Source organism: Malus domestica, chromosome 03 (assembly GCF_042453785.1).
Source record: "Malus domestica chromosome 03, GDT2T_hap1".
Taxonomy (NCBI): Eukaryota; Viridiplantae; Streptophyta; class Magnoliopsida; order Rosales; family Rosaceae; genus Malus; species Malus domestica.
Window position 1 is genome coordinate 16,140,311 of NC_091663.1, and position 18,721 is coordinate 16,159,031.

Sequence of the window (18,721 nt, forward strand, 5' to 3'; positions counted from 1 at the left end):
TAACTACACCTCTGTTAAGTCATAACCTCCCTAAAGTTATAAAATTGATTGGTCCCAACTGTATAACTTTAGAGAGGTTCCTTGAGGTCACTTGGGATCCGACTTTTATTGCAATAGACATATCAGTAAAGTATCATACTTAAATTTTGACATTGCTACCATTTAGGCTATCTCCAACCCAAGGGGTTAAAATCCCAAAATTTAGTCCCGTATTTTCCACTATTCACCTATACGTATTAGGTTAGACATTTTTTCCTCCAACAGAAAGGAACCTATAATTCCCACACCAATTTTATAATTTGTTAAACTTTTGTATTTCATTGCTTATTATAATTTTTAAATAATTTGGAATTAGTTTTTGTATAATATATCTCGTTTTATTTTTAAGAAAACTTTGATGTAAAAAAAATTCAAATTCCGAACAAAAAGAATGGTTGAGAAAATTTTTTTTTTTTTTTATGGATTAGTGAACAAATGGATGTGTATTTATAGAGTTTTAGTGTTGGATCTGCTTTGGATTAATTAATAACATTTTAACTATTGAATTTAAATTTGAGTCGTTGAATCTTTTTTTGTTACCGTTAAATTAATTAAATAGAATTTGAGCCGTTGAATTTAAAAAATGATGTAGCTGGGCGCGCCACACTGGATCAAAACTTAGGAGATGCGCCAGCTATTGGATCTAGACAGCACGAGCATCTAATGGTAGAAAGCCTGCTGCCGATGCACTCACCCGCAGCCAATCCCACCACCCTGGGTAGCTGACTCGCGGGGGGCGTGGGGGTCGTCTGGCCCTTGCTGTTGTTCTTCACATGAACTCTTGTCCACTCGCAACCTTATCCACCCAGGGTGAGAAGCCTGAAATCCTATTATTCCCACCCCCTAAAGACACCTCCTCCTCCTCAAGAGGTTTTAGGCCCAAAATTTGAGTCTTTTTGGTTTCCCACCGCTCCTTAAAAAATAGCCTGAGGTGTGCTAAAGAAAGTAACATCGGAAATACTCTTAAGCGAAAAATAACCCGACTTCAATATCTCAGGCTTCCAGCCTCTCTCACCGAATACCAACAAGCTTGAAACTCTTAACACATTGTAATCATGCATATGCCAATTAGAACTATGAATACCAAATCACAAGCAAATGCAGAATAAAAATGGACAAATTGTAATTTAACTCATAAAAACACATCGTACTTCACATTCTATAGGAGTCGAAGCAACGAGCAAACCAATCGGGTGATAAAATTGATCCCTCCGAAAAAATTTGCTACTCCAAGATCGTGTTGCTCTCTAGCAAAACCATAGAAAGATCTCTATCTTCACCTCTGCCTTGTTTATTCGACATCCAATTGAATTCAATTCTCATACGTCAACAAAAAAAATTCTCAGCTGCTTTTCTGGCGCGATAAATTACAAGCATCTTCCTATAACGAACAGCTGAATGATTCTTGTGAGATGAACTAGGCCAAGACATCGATGGAACCACTAACAAACTAGTCAATTGTCGTTTTAATCTAAGCCAGAGAATCTTCAGTGCCAAGAAAGCAATTTTCTGGCACAATCCTACCTTCGGTAATCAAGCTGTTTTCACTTTACGTGAGGGAGGTCGTCGAAATAAACTGATTAGATCATCAAGACCCTGTCAAAGAGCAGCACAAGCAATTCAAAAAAATCAGATATCTGGGTCAATTCCATTCAATTTACTACAAGTAAAATGTGAAAATGGCAGAACAAATATACGATGCGTTGCTATAGGAACAATACCCTAGTTGTGATGACAAGGAAACTGAAAAGTACAATCAAGTATGATCCCAACACCAGAAGCAACAGCAAGTCGAATGTCACACTAGCCACCTGAAATAACATGGTTACGCTAATCAGTCTTTATGCCAAAACAGAAATGATGAGTAAGTAAAAAGATAATGCGACATATGACAGAATTCTTGAACGCTCCTACCCGTTTTGCGCTAGGACAAGCTGAAGAGGCCCTTGTATAGGGTTCAAAAATCAACATTAAATAACACAGCCAAACAATTTTCTTTTTTTAATATACACAATTAGTACCTGATATACGTTAAGTTTAGCCCTAGTTGAATCATAGAAAGTAAACATCCCGTCAAGCACCTCATGCTGCACGTTCACCTCATCTGTATTGTCTTCCAATTCCTGTCGATAATATCAATTCTGCTAAGTCAGAAACAAATACCAAGGAAATGAAAAGGAAATAAATTTTATGTAAGACAAGGTTTAAACTTTCCCCCTTGATCTAAGGTCCCCCCCCTTCCCCCCGTTTTTTCAATGATTTCTCTGTACTTGATAATCCCATGGTGTACCACACAATATATACCCAACCCACCTATAATGGCAGCTTGAAGCACACCAGGTGCTGTCCCCAGTTTCTTTAATATCTGTGACAGGTTTTGCATGCTCGCAGTTTGATCATATGCCACGATTGATCTCTAAATTTAGGTAACTTGAATTCAGAAAGCAAGCTATCTTAAGACACCCAAATTTTTTATGAAATATATGTGCATATTCCCACAATAACATGTTGAGCCCAAAAATGAAACTAACCCACCAAAGTATTGTTCCCAAACTTCTGAAGGTTAGCTCAGAAGACTGTCAACAATACAGAAACCTTAGAAGCTTCCAACATAATTTTAAACCATATGTAAATAAATATTTAATAAATAGTGAGCAAATTTCAACATAATATCAAGGCAATAGTGAATGGTGAAGATATAAACCATGAAATGTATGTAAGAACATAGTACAACCTTCTTCAACGCCAAGATAAACGGGTCATTCTTTGATAAAAATGGCGCCACTCGAGGTGTTTGTGACAGTAGATCCAACCACGATTTTATGTAAGAAGGATTAACTGCTAAACTACTGTTGTCTGCAAAGATTTGAACGTTCTTTCCTTCGTGACCATAGATATGCCTCTGAATACAATATAGAAGGTAAGAATACATTAGAGATTATAAATAATTAAGGTCCACAATCAATTACTTCCAACCCATTTAGTAATTTTTCTAGTTAACCATGATGGACCTGAATTGACTGTATCCATGAATACAGACACCACTAGGTTATAAATCCTTCTAACTCCTGTATCGAAGGAAATGACAATCACCAAGTGCAACTGCCTTTACATTATAAACGACAAGTTTCTATATCACAACAATGCTTAAGTTTCAAAGTAACATGAAGCTGAAGTTTTATCTAGATGGACTCCATTCCTCTCAGACCTACAACTACAAGTCTAATTGTCAAATATCCTGAATGTTAATAAACATAACAGACAGAAGATTCCACAAAAGCTTCTCATTCTTCGAAGCTTCAGGTATCTAAGAAGCATGGCTAAACATTATATCTCCTTCAACATGACAAAAAATAGAGAAGGTAGAAAATTTACAATCTATAGTATATCTACTAACGCCATGATTGCATTCTTATAGAGATAGTACTAGAACCACGAGAGAAATATGCGAAAAAGGAAAACAGAGTAATTTCCAGAAAGATTAACCTTACCGCAAGGCTCTCAGCAACTAGCTTGACACTTCTGATGATTGCAGTTTCATTCACGAAAGGTCTGCACAATCCAAGATCTCAGCAAAAGACCATTTATTCATAAGTTCCAGAAGTAAAAGATGTGGGTCTAAGACAAAATAACCTTCCATCAACAAGACTGCCAGTGCTTTCCAATAGTTCAGGAGCAACAGGGAGTCCAGAAAGAGTGGCAGCAGTAACTCGTAGCCGTGAAAACTGTTCATGCTCCCAAGCTACCTACAGCGATAAAACGGTTATCACCTGATATAAACAGTAGGGTACAGGAGTGCAATGCAAACACAGCATGTTTCTAGCAATGGACTAGTACTTCGAAGAAGATGCACCCTGATTGATATACAGTCCCACAAAAATACCATATTAGTAGTGTCCTGTTTAGTTGCAGCAGCAGAACATATAATTTCGAAAACAAACCAACAAATTGCCTGTGTAAGGTGTGACCTAAACATAGACTGAACAAGCAAAATATTCATGTCGATGATCAGTAAAGATGACAATAGACAAAGTTTGCAATGAACCCCATGCATAACCTAATGATTAGTTTGGTTATCCTAGAGCCACATATCAGACTAAGGGGATTCTAGTTATTTTCTCAAGTCGTAAACATTTTACCACAAAATTTCAGTATAAGATGATATTAAGCCCTGAGAATTTCCATATCAAAGCCAGTAATGAAAATGATTGCGGGCATCATAAAATTCCCCAGATACAAGATTTTCAACCAACTCAGAGACTAGGTTTACTAGCCAAGGAAAACCAATGCCATCTACTTGAGTTATAGTAAATAATAGTTTTATTGCTGCCAAGAATAAGGGGCAAGATATCCAAACATTTTTCCTAGTTTGAGGCATTTAGCAATATAATTAACCATAAAAAACTCTCATAACCATTAAATTGTTCAGATATAACATAACAAAATAGTCTTAGTTTCACCAAAAAAAATGGTACTTACTCGCGGATTTGAAATATTTATCTTCTTGTGCTTCAGACCAACGTTAAGGCTCAGTTCTTCTGCTACACTAGAGAAACCCTACAGCAAATCCCACATTTAAACCATACAGTAAAGCAGCAGAACTCAATGTAATTCAACATACAATTGTAGTATATTCTGTAAAACTTTAGTAGCTTACTTCAAAAATTTGCTTTATGTAGGCATTTTCTGGAGGCTTAGACACATGAATCCACAAGTCATTGTCCCATGAGCCAATACTATTCAAGCAAATAGCATAGTCAATACTCTCACGCTGGCGTTGATCAAAGCTCCGAAGCCACTGTAAAATGAAAATAATTAAGATAATCATACACAAGATAAACAGAGGAAAAAAGATAAGTGACTTGGAGAGAAAATGCTAGCTGTAATAAACCAGGAAGAGATGAACACCTTATGAGTTCCATTGTAGTTATAAGGTCCTCCTGATGTTAACCCGAAAAGTAAATTATACCTTCCTCTTGTCTTAGGATTGGAGTAAAGAACAGAAAACAACCTAGCAATCTCAAGAAGTGCCACAACACCGCTTCCATTGCTATCACTTCCCACTGATAAAGCCTATAAACATAAGAAAATTTAGACCTTTATGAAGTTTGAAGTAGCTGAAGTTATTGACAACATGCTGTAAAGTTACATACAGGGGCTGCCCCAAAAGTATCATATGATGCTACTATAGCAATAGTTGGAAGCTGATTTGCATCTCCATCTGTTTTCAGTCCTGACAACCATCCCTGTATTCATAAAAAAGAAACATTCAATTTCCAAACAAGGTGAAGCAACCTAAACACTATCAACTGCATGTTCAATTTTCCAATAAAGGGTTTCCAATTACAATGACGCTGTAATGAAACATTTGCTGATGCTAATTGGAGAATAAGGTTAATAGACTACAACTAAGACCGGACTGACGCTCAAAACTGCAAAATATTCAGTATCGTTGACATACGATGTTAACAAGTATTTATCTCCAAGGTGCTAATATGAATACAAAACTGAGAAATGAAAGTCTTGTCCGGCCATTGAGTTTTACAAAGTGGTGGAATAAATATGCAATGAACTCACTTCACTTTAATCTATTACAATGAATTACAATGTCAACCAGCTCCTATGCGTACTAGAGGTATTTATGGTTGCAACATAAGTTGTCAACTTGTTACTTAATGGGTTCGGAATACTTTTTGAGCTTGCCATAGCTTCAACACCTCTACGAGTGCAGGAGAAAAGACTGCAAAAACTCAAATCCTATTGAATACAACTAATCAATACATAGATAACCAAATAATTCTTGGGTGACTACTTAAAAATAAAATAAAAATATATGATAAGCCAAAATCATTACAATTTTTCAATCACTTAACTCTTTCTTCCAAGCAGCTAAAATGCAATCCATACAAGCAGTAAGCTTTAGTCGTGTGCAGGGAAATATACCCAACACATTATAAGAGCAGTCCAGGGTAAAGTAGAATTACTAGTCATGTTCTAAAAACAAAGCAAGTTTTTTACGGAAATGTAATCAAAACCTAATACAAGACTTTGAGGGTGCATTGGACTTACTAGTCATGTCTTAAAGCCTAATGATGGAAAACTCATTTTTGGAACGGGTATGAAGATTATTGTTAGGAGCCTCTTTTATCATTTGATGTACTAGTCTTCATCTTCCATAAAGCTTTGAATATTATATCCCAAAAAATTTGATACACTTATATGTGCCTATTAACTTCAATAACAATTAGTTACAAAGTTACAAACACACCAATTTGGCTACACATAGAAATGGTGCATGAATCCTGTTAAGAACTTGGTGAAAGGTCTGACCACTACAGTTAGTGTAACCTTGGAGAACTTTATGGACCCAACTACGATGGTTTAACATGGAAAATTTTCACCATGGAGCATACTCATAATTATTATCTATCTCAAATCCCAATGAAAGATATGCCAACAGCAAAATAAATAAATAAATAAAAATGAAAAAAGATGGTACGAAATAAACAAGAAACTTTTTTAGCTTAAACCTGAATGTTTGTGATGGTGGGTGATACGCGCTTTTTAGGTTCTGGCACAGAAACAACAAGCTTGTATCTGCAAAATTTGACCAGAAAAAGAAAGAGATTCAGAGATGTTCCATGACTAAACATTATCAACTCCTCAAGCTCGTGCAAAACAAGGATATACAACTATAGTGTGAGTCGTTATTGGCATACGTAAAGGCCCTGTTTGGTGGGCTGGATGGGATTGGGCCTGAGGGATAGAAATGGATTGGCAGGGACATGTAAGACAGGACTTGTAACCCATGTTTAAGGATAGGTTAGAAAACCCACTCTATTGTGGATTCATAACCCATCATGTCCAGTCCTGTCCATCTCACATTTTGACACAACAACCAACGGACTGGACTCAAGTCCATTTTAATTGGTCACAACCTATCCCAACCAGCCCACCAAACAGGCCCAAAAGGATTGATGCGAACAATTACAATCATACAGTACCACAAACAGAACCATATGTATGCATTTACAGCACAATTAAGATTCATATATTTTCCTTTAAAAAACACAATTAGAATCTTTAAAAATGAGTGGAAGAAGAATAATCAATAAGGTCAGAAAATATAATGATATACAAAGGTAAACAAACAACGAGGACAAGAACAGAAGCTTATTGCTGTATAAGTTGTACTTGCTTTCTAGACATCAAAAAAAAGATCTCCTGAACAAACTCGGCCTCCAAATATTTTGTCAACAGACCTCTGTTCTTTATTCTTTGCCTCTCCATCACCCCTATCCTCCAGCTAGTTCCTAGCAAAAACCAGCTCACATCCCACTGGAATGAAGATCCCCTTCTCTAAGCCTCCTATGACCAGAAACTGTGCCAAGATCCACCTTCTGGAAGTAACTATATAGTTTATTTATTTCAGTAATTCTGGTCGCCACCCCTCTAGAATCCTGATGAACTTGCAACACAATGATTCTCTGTGCAATCTTTGCACCCTAGTATGGCATTCCAAGTATAATATATAAGGGCCGGAACTCGCTGTAGGGACCACCCTCCCAATGTAACTCACTCTCACTAGAAATCACTCCCTCTAGACCAACATTTTTTGGCATGTCATAGATTTGAAATTCATCAAATTGCAAATTTAAGATGCATATTATTCTATGCAGCTATCTGTCAAATAAGTTCCGTAATATTAATCATATAGCCATTTACTTACCCGCCAGTAGTCGCAGTAGCAGGCTGACCAGAGACATCATTCCGCTTGACATCAGCCAACACAGCCTCAGTATCATCATCTTCAAAAGCAAAATATACAGGATACTGTAACAGAACATACCACCACAAAAATATCCTTTAGAAAAAATAATTTAACAAACACATAAATAAGCCAAAAAGTAACTAAGACTTTAGAATGACTCCCATCCTAATATATGAATTCTCCAGACAAACAAAATTCAAACAGTGCATCACAGATAGGAAAGAATTAACATGATACAATACAATTTCATTTATGAATGCTGAATGCAATTCATTACATCCGAAACTAGAACCTACATATTAGTTTCCCATTGACTATATTAGATAAGTAAACGTATACACAATAGAGTGTTATTTTCTTCTTCTTTTTTAAGATAAAAATAATACATTGGAAGCGTAGATGATGCAATAGTTAACGTAGGACATTTTTGCTATTCTCAAGTTTAGTATTGCTGGTGAATGTACTCTTAAAAACATGCTCACCAAACAATTACTGGGGTGGTTTACCGGGAAATATAAGATTCCATTGGATTTCACAAATTAAGCTACGCAGTTAACAGTGTTCAGGTAACTAACAAGCAACACTAAGTAGCTGTTGCTACCAAAGCTCTGTTGAGCATATATGCCATACTGATCAAATAAAGTACCTCAAGCTTATGATTCAGTGGAGGAGAAAATTAGGGAAAAAGTTAATCATATATCTTAAACCAAGGACACTTGAAATATTCAGAAACCTATCAACTAATGTCCCAACAAACAAGTCAGAAAATAAACATTCATCATGTAATCAACATTTCATAAATTTTACATAGGAAGGCTTGAGGAAAACTATAGAAGCTAGCTGTCAAGCAATCATAAGGCTAAGTACAACAGCATATGCATAGGCACACGGGTATCATAAACAATAACTAGGAAGCTGCAAGAAACAGAAAAATAATTGCCAGAAAGTAAAAAAGGACAAGAAAAAGTTATGGCAGTTTGACTCACAGGTATCTTGGAATGAATAAGTAATTTTTCAAGTTCGGCCAGATAATTCTTCATTGGCACCTCTCCATCAGTTTGATGATTACTCGTTGCCCTTTCTCTATTTTCAATACTAAATATCTGGGGCAGCAAAAACAGCAAACCTCCCAGAGGCTGCTTCTGGGTAATGTAATCTGCAATTAGGAATCACCAACGGAAAGGCTGGTCGGTACTCAACGAACTTAACAAGCTCACTTAAATTGGTTATAGTTTAAGAATCAATCAGATTAAACATTCTGCTTAATTTGGTCTTGAGAATTCATATATTCGAAATTCAAACCGCAATATTTCACTTTAACGAGCTGTTAGAGAAAGGAAATTCAGAGCTGCACGTGCATTCGATACGTCAAGAACTTAATGGAATACCCAAAATGTTACTGATCAGCATTTTAGAAAGTAAAATCATCAAACTTAAAGCACTTTTGATAAGCATTTCTGAGATTTACTCAAATCTTAATCTCGAGAGTGGTAATAGTAGTAGTACCAGTGACGAAGGAGATGTTGAGTTCGCGCAAGGGGATGATGAGGACAGTGCGGGAGAGATCAGAGCCAGGAGCAAAGTGCAAAGAGCCAGCATGGTGGTTGAGGTTGGCGAGCCGAGATCCGAAAGGAGCACCGGAGATGTCGTACTGGATCAGCCGATACACGTCGACGACGGTGGCAGCGTCGCATAGCTCAACGCAGGCGACGAGGATGAAGACGAGCGCAATCATAGAGTACATGGACTCCAGCACTTGGCACCCGCCGCCGCCGCCGGCAGGCTTCGCTTGAGCCATAGCCATTCTCCGATTGGGATCCAATCCTCTCTCTCTAGGGTTTTGGGATCGGAGGAAACAAAGAGCAGGTCAGAAGGAGGGAGAGAGAGAGACGGATATTTGTAATATGTAAATAATAAAATGAAAGAAATCGGGAGGCTGTTGTCACGTTGTGCGTGTGTGTTGGTGGTCGGACTCTGGAGTCGTAGTGAATCACTACTAATGATGACACAGAGAGAGAGAGAGAGAGAGAGAGAGAGAGAGAGAGAGAGAGAGAGAGAGAGAGGGTTGGGCTATTTTTTTTTTTTTTTTTCTTTCCAAAAAAAAAAAAACTAATTTGATTGATATTTGATTGCCTCATTTTCAATCAATTCTTTTCTGCATGATTCTTTCTTGGACCATCATTTTTCACAATTCAACAGTTGAGAGTTAACTCAATCTTATTCTATAAATCTCGGATGAGGATTAGAATGAATAAGTTTCGTCCATCATTTCTTGATCTTTTGTCTCACAAGACCAAATATGCAAGTTAGCATCCATATTTTACTTGAACGCTCACTGAATCTAGTGAGTTTTGTAATGAACAATTTGTTGAATTGCATGAATACTTTATCTTTTTTTGGGTTATACTACTAATGGCATAGGCATTTTGATGTTGAACGTTATTTCAAGTTGAATTTTAGTGTGGTAATCATGAATTTTTTTTTTTTATTCAATTGGGTTGTATTAATAGCATAAAACATTTAGTTTGCAAATGGTTGGAAACTGAAATTCCAAAATAAAGGATTATTTTGGTTGCTATATAAATGGTTTATGTAGTGATATTTTAATTGTTTGACTAGGGACTCTAGTTACTGCGACGCTTGTGTTTTATTATGTCTTGCATATATGAGATGGAGTTCATATCAGGCATTGCAATAATGAGAGGCATGAGTTAGGTGTGTTGCATGGGTTGGTGCCGCGATGAATCGAAATGGTTTGATGTATTGGAAATATTAGACCCAACTCTATTAGGGACCACGGTTTCCGATAAACACAATGGGTGGTAATTCATATAACATGACCCTCGAGGCCAAAGCATGGTATGGAACGTGTGAGACCTGCGTGTTTTGGAGTACGAATTCACGAGATTAAAGGTGGGAAATTGGGATAAATGTGTTAAGGGGATTAGTTTGTATAATAGAACACTCGAACCACCATGGCAGTGGTAAAATGCATAGTATGAGACATATAGGTCCGTGCGTTTTATTATATGAACCAACGGTATAAATGAAAAGTTTGCATTGCATTCATGCATTGTTGTTAATAATGATTTGATAGTATTGTCAATTTATTGTTGTCCAGTTATGTCCCGGCTCAGCTTTTGAAGCTCTCCCCTCTACTGTTATGCAGGTTTACGAACTAAGCAGTTGAAGGGGGTAGGCGAGATGAGATCGAATTAAGTGTGAGACTGAAAGGTTTATTTATTTATTGTAGCATTGTAAAGAATTCTTGAATTGGTTAAGAGGAATTTATTTTCCACCCCGTATTTCATTTCAGTTTCTCTATATTTATTTATTTTTCAAGAGGAGTTTCAGTTTTCTTTATTCATTTAATTTTTAGCTCGCACATCTAACTGAGGATTGTTTTTCCACTAACCTCGAGTTCAGGGTGTGACACTTTATCACCTTTAGCAATTTACAATATTGATTGCCTTTAGGGCATACATCCAACACACAAGCACACGGAAAATCACACAAGGAGACACGCACATGGCTAAGGAATATTATTAATTTCATGCACCTTCTTTATTTGTTGTATTATCAATTTACAATCGATCTAATATGTAATTGGAATTACATATCATGTTTACTATCTATTTTCCACGCGTGTTTAATTATTAATATTAAATTAATCTCAATTACATGCTTAGAAACCTAACACTTCATTTGTAACCACACCACAATCTCCACTGAGTTATACAGGGATCTGATGTGTAATAAAGTAAGCAACATGAGAGATGGGGTTTGATATAACCTACTCCTCAAATTTCAATACTTCATGCTCAACATAGTTGATGTCATAATCATAGACGAGTGTGAACGCAAATTTCCACCAAGGATGAGATGACATAAATCATCCTCCAAAACAATTAACACTGTTAGGACAATTGAAGAACACCCAAGAAAAATAGGGGAACGTATCCTCCAAAGGGAGGAATGTATCCTTTAAAAAGCCTCTGATGCTTAAGTCCAAATTAATTTGAGAGGAACTGAACTTGAGAGAATTTTGAGTAGCAAGTGGCCTCCTCGTTTAACTTGGCAACTTGTAAGAGAGACTCCACTTAGGTACTTGGGAAGCAGGGTTGTAGGTGGTTATTACTTAGAAGAGCACTAGTTATAAAAAATTTATTTTATTGTTACTAAACAAAAAAGAATAATCATTGTTACTTAGTTATTCTTAATGAAAAGTTATTCTTCATGAAAGTTGTATGGATATAAAGTACTACATTAATGGTGAAACATGTCAATTTCCAAGATGTCGGAAAAATAAGACACAATCTTTAAAAACAAACCAAAAGTGTGATGCCTAAACAGAAGTTAGAAATATTTTGACTTCAATAAGAAGGTACCCATGTTACCGAGGTATCACGTACCCGCGACCTCAATACCCCATCATCCACTCTAAAAATAAAGCACCGGCCACCTTGAACTTTTATGACATTGAATATTTTTGGACTTAGTGACAACAATTACAATGTGGAGTTTATTCCTACAATTTTTTTTTGAACAAATAATATTATCTATACTAAGGGGGAGGAGGTGTGCTTAATCTCACAATGAGCTAGCAATAATGTGATTCAAATTTGTCTTTGACGAGAATTAAACAAAATACATTTCACTTACAAGTAAAAAGAAATACCACGAGACCGTGGTACTTGGCTCCTACAAAAATGCTATTCTTATCACATTTTTCATACCACATTTTTACCACCTCCCTAATAGAGATGAGACCACATGTATTGTGAGGCCTAGTTTTATTTGAGGCACAATACAAATATGATATGAAAAATATGATAAAATTAACATTACCCTTATTCATATATATAACTAATTCAAATTACTACAAGGAGGTCATTCCTTTACAAAATATATCACTATAACGAGATTTTAATGCTTATAGGGCTTAAGAGTTGTCCAAAGCCAACTAGATTATATTTTGATTATATATTTTGATGTAAACCGTTTATTATCTATCTAAGTCACTTTTTACCAAAAGATGACGTAAAAATTTGTACAAGATATGAGCATCCTAAAAATAAAAGTAGACGAATAACCTTTTACTGTAGCTCTTCAGAATACTTGTAACTCACATGACAGCCACAAGACCTATCTAAAATAACTAAGATCATAAGCAACACTGCAACAGACTATAGCATTATTTTGACAGGATTAAAGAGAACAGGATCTTCTAAACAAAATTGTCAACTTCAATTAGAATGGCCGAAGCATGTTTTACAGCGCACAATTTGTTCTAAACTGTAGGTTTTACGAAACATGCCTCGAGGATAAACTGATGAATAATAAATTGCTTACATTTGGACAGATCTTCCTGGAGAAACATGATCAAAGTAACTACAGGTACAACTAACAGAAACTAACCTGAACGAAGAAATCAACCGTGTATCACCTCAGACCACGTTACTTCATTTCACTCTTCAGATTACCTGGAAGATGATTTTCGTGTTTGGCTATACATAAAAGATATAATACAGGTACTGACGAGAAGGAGAACACGCGGGGCAAAATTTCAGGGAGCGGGAGGCATCAGACTCTGCTTGTGAAATTATCACAATGCAAAAAGAAAATGTTTCAGTCACTTTGAGCCTTCTTCATTATCCGGAAAGATAAATTGCAAGTCTTCGTTATCTCTATAAACTTGATATAGTGCAGCGGCTTTATACACAAACAACCCAAGCATAGCTGGTACAAGCTGTAATGAAGAAGCAGTTGTGTAAACAAGAAACAAGATTTTATCAGTACGAGCTCTTCAGACTTTCTAGGAATGGTCAATGCATAGTTTCAGAAAGAGTTTTTCTATTTATACTCCACGCATCATCTAAGTTCACCACTTAAATGCGTTTTCAACCCTAAAATACAATATTACCCTTCTATTCATACTCTTCTTTGTTCTAACCACCACAGCACAAATCAGTTTCGTGTTGTTTTTCCCTTTGCAATCCCAAATCAGAGAGCTCAATTAGTGCCGCTCTGCCATCCACCAATTTATTGGATTTGCTCAGAAAAGATCAAGGTTATAATGCTTTTAATTTATTTGATAGATTGCTTTGTTGTTTTTGGTTCAAATCACAATTTTTCATTTTGGGAGGGAGGTTTTGTCTTCAGTTTTTCTGGGTACCGGGTACAGAGAGAAGAAGAGTGGTGATGGTGGAGAGGCAACGTATGAAGAGGGAGGAGGGCCTGATGGGAAGGAAAGCTTTCAGTTTTTTTTTTTTTTTTTGGTTGGATTCTATTTTAGTAAGAAGATATTATTGGAATTTCAAGTCCAAGAAATACCTATGGGCTGAACTTAGATAATTGTTGGTGTTTATATAGAAAAACTCTTTCATAAAAGAATCTGATGGCACAAGAACAGCTTCAAGATTTACCTGGAAATCAAACAAATCACCTGCAAACTTTTGATGAGACAGAATCCACAATCCATATATTGCTGCTGGTATTACAAGCCTTGGAGATGAAAGCGCAATACCACACCCCTTTATCGTTTTCTCTAGAAAATCCTCCAAATCCTCGGTTCTTATTCCAATTCTGGATGAGAGGATGAATGTAAGTTTGAGCAAATCAAATGCAAGAACTTTCAGCAGAAAGAATAAGAGCAACTTCTACAATAATTAATATGAAGATGTTTTTGGTTTTACTTCTTAGTCTTCCTCTGCCTGAAAATTTGAGGGACTGCGTCTCTGGATATATTGTCTGCTTGCTGGTACAAGAGTTTAAGGTACAAGCAACTGCATTGAAAATGATACAGCCTGTAAGTTAAATTCGAGATAATCACAAACAAAAGGAGCTGCATTAACAAAGCGAAAATTCCTCTTTTCTTCTCAACCTTTTTCTTTCAAAAGAGAATTCTTCACTATTACAACAAATAATTAAAAAAAATAATACTGATTAACTCATTCACACCAAACACGTCTTCTCAAGAAAAACATTTACCAACTTTTTGTCAAACATTTTATGAAGAATAAATATGTAGCACTAGCACATCAAAGTACCATTCTAAGCAACTTCCCTTTTAATATTCTAATAAAGATTGTTAAAATAATTATTAAACCGCCCAGGTAAACCAATAACCAAAAGCAATATACAAATGGAATAAGAGTTGTTAAATCATCGTAGACTTCATTAAACAAGAATTGTGCCTGGACTATTGGTGCAAGCTATAGCTTTAGCAAAATAACCTCAATTTAATAAGTTGTATGAACAAACCTGAAAAGAACTCCCGTGGCATAACTGACAGCGGCCTGTGTGGTTGACTTGCAAGTTAGTTCTCCATACCCAGAAACATAAACTACATTATTCCACCGTTTGGTGTAAACTTAAAGTGAATGAAAGCAATCTACCGTGGAAAATAGGTCATGACGCTCGGGAAATTACAAATATTTGGTCAGCATCAGTTTTCTAATATTCCTGGCACTAATTCCTATATTCTTCTCATCAACTAAACAAAGTACTCCTAGCAGAATTCGTGAAAGTACGTCCTAAGCATGGTGCCATTGGTAAGTTCAAACTTAAAGCTAGTGTGTTTTATTCTTGAAAGGTAATACCTGGGATGACAATGCTATTAAGCAATACCCAGTACATGCAGTTCCAATACCAATGGATAACAGCATTAATTCCCTCTGTAACTGCAGGTAAGGACAGAGAATCATCATTCATTTTTGTATCTGTTAAGAAACACAATATATACAGATATATTTCATGCTGACACCAAAAGGCAACAAACAGAAACAAGGGCACAACAATGTCAGATGCCAACCAACAGAATAAACATGTACACTTATATATACACACAACAATGTTAACTGCCAACTTGCCAAGTGCCAACCAATGGAACCAAAGTGCACATCTGCAATGGAATTAGTGTAACCAATGCTAGAAAATTTATCATCATACAAACATTTGACAACGAGATAAAGTCAACACGATCAATGGAACCGATGTGCATATCCACAATGTCATTTTTAGTGGAAATAAACCATGCATAGATTTGGCTAATTTATAACAGTGACTGATACTTAAATATTGTTATTTCTTTATATAAACATCATATGGCAAGATAACTACTCCTATCAATCGTTGAATGTTCATTCAACCACGTAAAACATGATATGTGCAATCAAAATACTTAAACTAATGCGTATAGATGTTGCTGATGCATTTCAAACAACAATTTTTAACCAGCAAGATACTATAATATTGAAAATAAGTACTCCTAAGATTTACTCAACCATATAGATTTGTTTAGGATACAAAAGGCGTATAAAGAGTCAACAGTTAAAAGTTTACTTTGATAGTAGATCCAACGCATGAAAGCGTAAATTTGATTGAACAATCTATTTGAGACACAAGAACACTAAATAAAAATTCATCTTACTTCAATAGATAGCTTCATAATAGAATTTTGTCATAACAATGTGGTAATTCTATTTGTACACCCCCCCCCCCCCCAAAAAAAAATTGCTCAGCCCGCCGTTCTGATTTCATGGTGCCCATTTTACAATTTTCATTAACTTAAAAGAAGAAAAAATACGTCAACATAACCCATTGACTTGCAACAAAACACCAAGGAACATACTGGGTTCAAGTATCATACAGCTTCATACTGAAGAAGGTTGAGTTTCCTCCTTCTGTCACTGTCATTCTGCAAGGCCTGTAAAGTAACGTAAGGTAACAAAGAAATATCAAATCTCCCCTTGTAAAGTAACCAACTTTGAAATTTTCTGTCTTTCTCTTATTTGTCACAATGGAAGCATAGCAAGCATAAAACGAAGATTAGAATGCCAAGATAAGCAATGAAAGTATACCTTAGCTCTGGCTTTTCTATTTACTGGTGCAGATATGTCACCTAGAACCCACTCGTTGGTTGTTGACAATTTCAAAAATCCACCAGCATCATTTTCAGTGACCTAAAAAAGTTAGATCCACAAAAAATAGAATAAGAAGTAATACATTTTTTTCACTCACCATTTTAAATTTGAAACAAACAAATACAATGCCGTTTTAGCAGTTGGATATACCAAATCCTTGGGCCAGTGAAGAAAAGCATTATCTGTATTCTATCTGGAAAATAAATCCAAAAGTAAGGCCCTACAGACCTTAATTATGCTCATCCCGCTTTCCCACTGATTTAATAATCTAACAATCATCACTCACAAGGTTTAAGCCTCAATGGTCAAAACCTGCCCAGCGACTACATAACTTTTCCTCAGGATTTCATACAACCTTCCTTCTGTAACTAACGAAACTAAGAGCACCAGTTATGAAGTTACTCAAGTTAGTTAATGAACTACGAAACCCTTCTGCAAAAATCACATTATCGACCAAAAAATTAATGAACTATGAAAACCTTTTGCAAGAATCACGTACTCTTTTACTACAGTTTTGTTATGAAAGAAAGAATGTGCCATACCATCAAACTATAGGCGAGATGAAGTGAAGCAAGCAAGGGAAGAGTTCCGAAAAAGCGATTGATCCACTTAAGATGAGATCAACAGAAAGAAAATTCACACCCATAAATCCGAAATTAGCAATGTTATTACTTACCCTAGGAAATTCCAAAATAATATGGTTTGATATCCATTTAACCAAACACTCAGGCACATTGACTACAACTTGGGAATGTTATGCAAATCTTAAGCAGCTCCGGTTCATAAAATTTGGGGTACTTTAATGAAAAACTTCCCAAACTGTTCACTTTAATGAAAAACCACATTTTTACACTAAAATGTCAATCTTGATAGTATTCACTTTACCATTTATTTTGTCATTTTTATTAAAACTCAAAGTTTTCAAGCTCTTTTCATTAGTTTTCTTAAAATTTGAGTTGAAGAAATCTCTCTGTTACCTGCTCTTCTAGCTGAGGAGTATCACCAAATTCGGCACCATCATCAGTATCAATAGAATTGGCAAACTCCCGCTTCCAAAATACATCAGAAACTTTTGACACCAAGTCTCCATTCAATTGCCTTTCCTTGAAAAATGTCTGCAGAACGTCCTCCTCTGCAACTTCACTCACTGCAATTCAAGAACAAAAAAAGCAATCAAATCCCGTAAATAAGAACTGCCAAATGAAGCGTATTGATTGAAGGTTGCAGAAATGCAATCGATTTGGGGGGCTTACCAGGAGGTGGGGTTGTTCTGAGGGCAGAGACAGGTGGGATTCGATTGGGAAGTGAACGATTAGGGATTGGAAGGGTTCTTGGGAAGGAGAAGGACTCAACCCTGAGAAGGGTCTCCATTGTCCCTATCTGCCAATGCTCTCAGTGGCTAATTGTGTGTACCGCAACGCAATGGTGAACTGTGAAGGAAACGGGGCTGTTCATTTTTATTGGAGATAAGGTGGTGAGAGAAACGATTTTTCGGGGCCTAAACCAATCCCCCAATCTGAAAGTATAAACGAAAGAGTATTTAATTGAGATTTTGAGTGATTTTAATTATTTTAATAAATTTAAGTGTATTCAATCAGAATTTTAAGTGATTTTCTAAAATTTAATGTGTATTCAATCAAAAGTTTAAGATAGATTATTAAAATCTTTAAAAATTCGGGTGTATTCAATTAGGATTTTAAAGAAGTTTATAACATTCCAAATGTATTTAATTAGAATTTGATTTTAAAGAATTTGAACAAATTAAGGAATTAGAGGGAATTTGAGAGATTTCGTAGTGTATTTTAAGCAAATCAAAATTTTACATGAAATCTCTACAAATCAATTAAACTCCATAAAATCCATGAATTTATAAATCCATATAATTCTCTCAAATTCTCAATTGAATACACCTCTCTAAAAAAATTAAAAATCTAAAATCTCGTTTGGTATGCAGAAAATGAAGCTTGGGAATAAGAAATCGTTTACC

The 18,721-nt window shown here is 35.8% G+C and overlaps 2 protein-coding genes across 2 annotated transcripts; both read right to left on the reverse strand.

The window, feature by feature from the left end:
• Positions 1–1,138: 1,138 nt before the first annotated feature.
• Positions 1,139–9,937, reverse strand: LOC103418911 (uncharacterized). The gene is made up of 14 exons (XM_008357021.4): positions 9,317–9,937; positions 8,797–8,966; positions 7,769–7,872; positions 6,570–6,636; positions 5,193–5,285; positions 4,948–5,112; positions 4,697–4,837; positions 4,519–4,596; positions 3,673–3,785; positions 3,531–3,591; positions 2,774–2,941; positions 2,061–2,162; positions 1,761–1,850; positions 1,139–1,635 (listed from the first exon to the last, which is right to left on the reverse strand). Exons 1-14 carry the CDS (start codon positions 9,612–9,614, stop codon positions 1,573–1,575), a joined length of 1,713 nt encoding a protein of 570 aa, XP_008355243.3. The 5' UTR covers positions 9,615–9,937; the 3' UTR covers positions 1,139–1,572.
• A 3,098-nt stretch (positions 9,938–13,035) lies between these two features.
• Positions 13,036–18,250, reverse strand: LOC103424735 (uncharacterized). The gene is made up of 9 exons (XM_029099927.2): positions 17,988–18,250; positions 17,712–17,881; positions 16,672–16,773; positions 16,461–16,517; positions 15,412–15,492; positions 15,074–15,108; positions 14,506–14,595; positions 14,236–14,395; positions 13,036–13,559 (listed from the first exon to the last, which is right to left on the reverse strand). The coding sequence occupies exons 1-9, from the start codon at positions 18,103–18,105 to the stop codon at positions 13,443–13,445; spliced, it is 930 nt and encodes a 309-aa protein (XP_028955760.1). The 5' UTR covers positions 18,106–18,250; the 3' UTR covers positions 13,036–13,442.
• Positions 18,251–18,721: the final 471 nt, after the last annotated feature.

Excerpts from the sequence above, each read along its gene's own strand:
- LOC103424735 (XM_029099927.2), bottom strand. The coding sequence starts at position 18,105 with ATGGAGACCCTTCTCAGGGTTGAGTCCTTCTCCTTCCCAAGAACCCTT. Across the intron at positions 17,882-17,987 it reads CAGAACAACCCCACCTCCTG|TGAGTGAAGTTGCAGAGGAG; the intron begins GTAAGCCCCCCA and ends CTTGAATTGCAG. Across the intron at positions 14,396-14,505 it reads AGGCAGAGGAAGACTAAGAA|AATTGGAATAAGAACCGAGG; the intron begins GTAAAACCAAAA and ends CCTCTCATCCAG.
- LOC103418911 (XM_008357021.4), bottom strand. The coding sequence starts at position 9,614 with ATGGCTATGGCTCAAGCGAAGCCTGCCGGCGGCGGCGGCGGGTGCCAA. Across the intron at positions 4,838-4,947 it reads ACTACAATGGAACTCATAAG|TGGCTTCGGAGCTTTGATCA; the intron begins GTGTTCATCTCT and ends TTCATTTTACAG. Across the intron at positions 1,851-2,060 it reads CTAAACTTAACGTATATCAG|GTGGCTAGTGTGACATTCGA; the intron begins GTACTAATTGTG and ends ATGTTATTTCAG.